This window comes from Siniperca chuatsi, linkage group LG6 (assembly GCF_020085105.1).
Source record: "Siniperca chuatsi isolate FFG_IHB_CAS linkage group LG6, ASM2008510v1, whole genome shotgun sequence".
NCBI lineage: Eukaryota > Metazoa > Chordata > Actinopteri > Centrarchiformes > Sinipercidae > Siniperca > Siniperca chuatsi.
In genome coordinates this window covers 6,992,631-6,998,630 of record NC_058047.1, presented here as the reverse complement: position 1 = coordinate 6,998,630, position 6,000 = coordinate 6,992,631, and the positions used below count along the sequence as shown (strand labels likewise).

Below are 6,000 nucleotides of genomic sequence, written 5' to 3'. Positions count from 1 at the left end.
GATGTCTTTATTTCCCATCATCCCCTGGCAGTTTCCAGTGCCAACCAAGCAATTTGTGCCAACTTCCTGACCATGCCAATCCAATCACAGTAATCTCTCAAAGGGCCAGAGGCCAGAGAGCTGCAGCTGTGTTCCCATATATGTATGTACACATAGATCTGCGATGGTTCCAAACTCCTATTTGTTTAAACCCATTTTAGCAGGACCGATATGGAGGATGCTCTGATGGTAAAATACACTGCTCAACAAAAACAACCAAAATATGTTTCTAAATTAGGTCTTTATTTTATGTTTAGATGGCAGAAATTCCACAACCATATGCCATACCATAACTGTATGAAAGTGCCCAGCTACAATTGCAGCTCAAAATATTCATTTTAACTACATTTCAAACTCTGCACTCAGGTAGTCATGTGTAAATAGATGACCACCACTCTGTGCCATATCTTCTTCCTACCATATACATTTTTTAGTGTCTAATTATAATTATTTATATTTACAAATAATTACTCACAAATCATGATATTTTACACCTTAATTCAGAGACACAATATACATAAGACAAAGTACAATATGTATTTGAAAACAGTTTATTAGTGAGGATATTAAGCTGAAGATTAATGACACAACAGAGCAGCAGGACACAGTGTATTACAGTAGGTTTATTTACATTTCACATGAGAGTCACTGGTTTAGTTTTTTAAAATTAGCACAGTAGTGTTCAGTGTGGTGAGTACTGTTGCTTACTGACTGTTTGTTGCATCCTGGTGTTCCTGCATGCTGCTACATTACTACAACAACATTTTTTATTTCTAAACAAAAAGATCTGTTAAACCTTGATTAAGTACATTTAATCATTTTATACAACAATGACACAGCACAGCTCACTCCATGGCACACCAGTGTGCCTCAACACACATGCTGAGAACCATTATGACAACACAGCGCTAGAGGAACAACAGGAAGTAATTTCTATGCTTGATATAATATTGCTCGAACTCATATACAAATATGCACTAACAAGATTCACACTTCATTCACTACAAAGATTTGTCAACATTTCAACTTGTATCCACAGATGGCAGTTTGTAGCTCACACATGAAGGTGAGCATCCACAGAATGACGACTTGTAACACCAAATAAACAATTTCATCTTCACTTTGAATGATTTAATTTGAATTATTACACAAGAGAGCTGTAAATGCTCATTATTTTATGTTTTATACAGTTTATAAGCAGATAAAATATATGAAATATTTATTTTTTACATTTTCAAAATATCCAAAATTGCTGTCAATATCCCACTGTGGTCTTATTCCAGGGTGAGAAACAATAAAATAGTGTGTATCCATCCATTTTATATATCCACTTATCTGTATGTGCATTGGTTGATGTAGGTCGCTTAGCAAGGGCTGTGAAAGGTGGAAGGGTTGGCTTGAATCCAAAATCTTAACTCATTTGGGTATAACGTTTACATTTGTTTGAAAAGATTATGTTGTAAAAGCATCCCGCTAGCTAACATGGTATTTGGGCTCACTGTCCAAATAACTCACACATTTTGGCTCTTAATGGTATTTCTTAAATTGTCTCATCTGTCAGTCACATTCCTTGATAAATATACTGTCTCGGGTGATGAAAGAAGACACATTTATATGGGAATTTTGCTATTGTCAAATGCCTATATGGGACAAAATGGTGATAAGTCTGAGAAGAAAGTCAAGTCACACACTGACAGAAATGCACACAGCGTCCTTCAGCTGGTTAATTTGCTCCGTATTGAATTTATTTAATCAGTATTCCAGTTGTCTGTCCTGCTGTTGTGTGCAGTTTGGGTGGTTTGAGACTCAACAGAGAGCCGGGAGGACTTGATAGTCCTAATTAATATGAATTACATTTAATTCACATGTTTGGGTCTGGGCTCAGCTGTACTCTGATCACACTTGATACTCCATCTCTTGTCTTCACTGGATACGGAGACAAGCTAATAACACATGTATCAGAGTTAGAAAAAAGCCGTAACTATATAGTATTTGGTGGGCTTTCTTATATATTATCTCACAGGATATTGCAGTTTTAATGAATACATTCGGAGACAACCCAGCCTTTGAAATCACTGTGACAGTTCAGTGTTTGCATATGAAAAGGCAGATGGTTGGGTCTTGCTCCTAAATATGGTCCATATTTAGTCTTTTCTTGTATTAGGTGCTTTTTACTGTTTAAGATACTCTCATTTTTAACAGCGCTTTTTGTCGAGGATGGCTGTGGCAGCTTACAAGTGAAATTGAAGTTGAAATGGAAACTGTTACATTCCTCCCTGTTGTGCTTTTACAACTCTGCACACTGTACACCTTGAGAAGAGAATAGTCTTAACAAATTTTTCCCACAACTACCAAGACTATAAAATGTAATATGCCTAGAAATGACACACTACCAGAGGACACATCTTCTTGGGAGAGACCTCTGATATTAAAGAGTCATTTCTGGAGGAATAAAAATTTTAAGCAAGTGTTACAGTTAAAACTCTCAGCATACTTGCTGCGGAAATACAAAAAAATCACCTAGCATGAAGAAGAGAGCATTTGTGTGAAAGAAAATTGCCAGATGGGCTTCAGTCTGTGAAGGCTTACAGGCCAAACTGTAATTCTTCATTATGCTGCATGACCATCTGTAAATAGTCTGAAGTATCCCATAATTGGTTGTTTTGCCTATCGGGAAAACCAGCCTATGTTCAGCTCTCTGTACAGAGTTCTCTTCAACATTAATAAGTCCTCACACGTGTGTCTTCATTGTAAGTACACTGCTGCTACAGTGAAGGCCTTCAGCTTGAACTATAGCTGTCATGGATCTTAATCTCTGTGGGGGATACATGATGTAAAGGTCAAACCAAACCAAACACCCCTTAACGTCTAAGTCAATATGCTCTGTTCTATATTAATCTCTATTTACACATCAAGCCATAGTTATCTATAGAATTTCTTTATATAAATATAATGTATATATATATATGTATATATATATATATTTGTATTTACATCTCTCTTCAAAAAAGTCAGTAGTGCTGGGCAACCTATCCGATCAGAGTTAAATACAAATAAACAAACAGAGGTCAGTACAGGTAACATAAAAATGCATACTGTGCACCTGCAACTGTGATGAATCAACAGCTTGTCCCACCAGCCGGGCCACCCAAATACTCAACTTCACCACAAAACATATGTGGTGGTCTCTCTGTCTTTTTGTCTCTGTCAGTCTCAGGGACCATCTTTGCATAATCAGCGGTGTTCCCATGGCGACAGCAGTAGGAGCAGCAGGGTCACCAGGGTCAAAGGTAACGGTTCAACAGACAACGTGTAGGCTGAGCCTCGAACAGCCACCTGACAGAGAATATAGCATAAGATCCAAAATTATATAAGAATGGACCGGGCAGTACAATCTACAGACGAGAGGAATAGAGGAAGGACAGGATGGATGTGAAAGGATAAGTAGCCATGACTTACCTGTGGAGGTGAGAGGTGATGAGGAGGGACGGGGCGAGGAGGCAGAGGAGGAGCCTTGTCATTTGTTGCTGGAGTACGACCACTGGATGTATCACCTGTCTCATCACCTGAGAAAGAAAGAAGCAAAAATATTAGTACATAAATTATAGCAGTGGTCCTGTACCCCTTTAACAACACCACCCGTCCTGGATGGATATTATTTAACACTATTAAAAATAAAAAGTGTATTGTGTTATTTAAGTGTTTTCATACAAGACACAGTGATCCTGGAATTATCCATGTTAGGCTTGGTCTCTTTTTTTAAACCTTTTTTGTCATTACTGTAGGTTTGATCAAATTTGCATTCATCCTACCACAGCTGGACTTTTCAACCATTTATCCATTATTTTTATCCACCAATTTTGACTTGCTAACTAGTTTTCACACATTCTTAATCACAACACGTGGCGTTAAGCAGTGTGTGAACTACACCATGGCTTTCGGGGGAGCTCACTTTTTTAGGGGGGGGGTGCTTTCGGGGACTGACTGTGATTCATAGCAGCAAGCATGAAGGCCTACTTGCTTTGTGTGATCTGATATATAATAATCAATCACATCAAACCTCCACAAGGGTATCAAAATCAATACAATACGGCCAACTATAGCAGGACACAGTAAACTCTGCAGAGTGATGTACTTTAAACACCGGTTAAAATTGCCCATCACATACAGATGAACACAATCATTTCTCGGTACATTTAAGACATCAAATGCGAGGGTCAGGTATCAACAAACCAGCCTATAACAACACACACATGCATGAGCATTGTAAATACCAACAAAAATAGTCCAGGCAGCCTACAAGGGATCCAGTCCTCATCAACACCCATCACATACAATAGGTTACTGTGCTAACAGTGAATAATACAGTTAATTGGGAATAGCCCTAACTTTAAAACAGAAGTGACCACTGTTTTCATTCCTGATCTTTGAGTTAAAGTGAGTGAAGTATATGATTATCAAAACACTTTGAAATGACTGCAGACTGTACATAACTCAACTGCTAGGCTTTTAACCAGGACCAAGAGGTACGATCACATCACACCTGTTTTTGAGCCTCTTTACATTGGCTCCCTGTTTGTTTTAGGATGGTTTTTAAGATCTCATTGATTACTTTTAAGGCTCTTCATGGTCTGGCTCCAAATTATATTTTAGACCTTTTAAGCCCTTATGAACCTTTACGTAGTTGAGATCTTCGGGAAAGGGTGTCCTGTCTCTTCCTGAGTCCAGGATGGAAACTAAGGGGGACAGAGCTTTAGCCATCAGGGCCCTGAGGCTCTGGAACAACTTGCCCTAAGAAATTAGGTTGTCTGAGTCAGTGTCTTCTTTTAAGTCTCTTCTCAAAACAAATTTTTATTTTACCTGAGCTGTCTGTTTATTTTATTGTTTTTCATGTATTTTATCATTCACTGTGGTATTTTATTTCTCTCTCTATGAAGCACTTTGTACTTTGTTTTGATAAGTGCTCTATAAATAAAGTTTATTATTTATTATTATTATATTGCGCCGCCACGCTTCAATGGTGTTGACAAGAATAGCATGAATGCTGGTATAATCACCCTCATGCAATCATACATCAATAGCCTAATTTTATGCATGATCCATGATTAAGAAGATGCAGAAAAACAGAAATGCATGGTAAAAACAGCATATTCTCACTATTTTAGAGACCCTCCAAAATTTCACAAATCAAATCGTGTTTTCAGGGGAGCTCATGTCTTACTAAGGGGAGCCAAGCTCCCCTGTTATACAGAAGATGTGAAGTATACGATCATATAGTATTTAATCTCAAGATCATATAGTACATATTGTTAAATGCCATTTTTAAAATTTTATTTTGCTGGAATCTTTATTTCTTTTCTTTTCTTTTCTTTTATTTTTAATCTGGTCAGGTCCAGTATAATTTATTTACTTTTCCCATGTTCTTTTATTATTTTTGGTTTTTCATATATTGCCGTGTGTGAATCACTTTAAAACTTGTTTTCCGTGTGCTCTATAAATACAGATCTATTATCCAGTATTAAGTATGTCTTATATTATCCAGTATAAAGTATGATATGATAATAATCTTGAACATGGGAAAGACAGTACTTCATTAATCAAGTTTTACAAGCAATGAGCCCACATTTGAGAGACTTTAAGTGTCTGAAAAGATGAACCAAACCAAGTTCAGGCCTTAGCAATCATTTTGAGAAATCAAGTTTAAAAATATCTTCATAAATAAACAAGTCCATAAATTAACATTCTGAGTCAAGATTTGTGGAAGTCATTTCTGGTTCTGTTTTTAGTCTCATGATTGCACAAAATCTTGCATTAGTTATGGCTTGTTGTTGTTTAGGCCTGAAAGATTTATAGATTTCACCCCACTCACCCACGGCTTTGCACAAATGTGATTACTGTTACCTTACACACACGCACATACATACACAAACACAAATGTGTCAAATCTTTCTTCATTTAATG

General features: G+C 37.0%; 1 protein-coding gene across 1 annotated transcript in view; it reads right to left on the bottom strand.

Moving 5' to 3' along the window:
- Positions 1–574: 574 nt before the first annotated feature.
- Positions 575–6,000, bottom strand: part of LOC122877688 (glypican-5-like) — a 61,916-nt gene continuing 56,490 nt past the window's right edge. Inside the window, exons 10-11 of the mRNA XM_044199578.1 lie at positions 3,499–3,605; positions 575–3,375 (exon numbers count right to left, since the gene is read on the bottom strand). Of these exons, the coding sequence (XP_044055513.1) occupies positions 3,274–3,375; positions 3,499–3,605 (209 nt within the window). The 3' untranslated portion in view covers positions 575–3,273. The remainder of the gene's footprint in view (positions 3,376–3,498; positions 3,606–6,000) is intronic.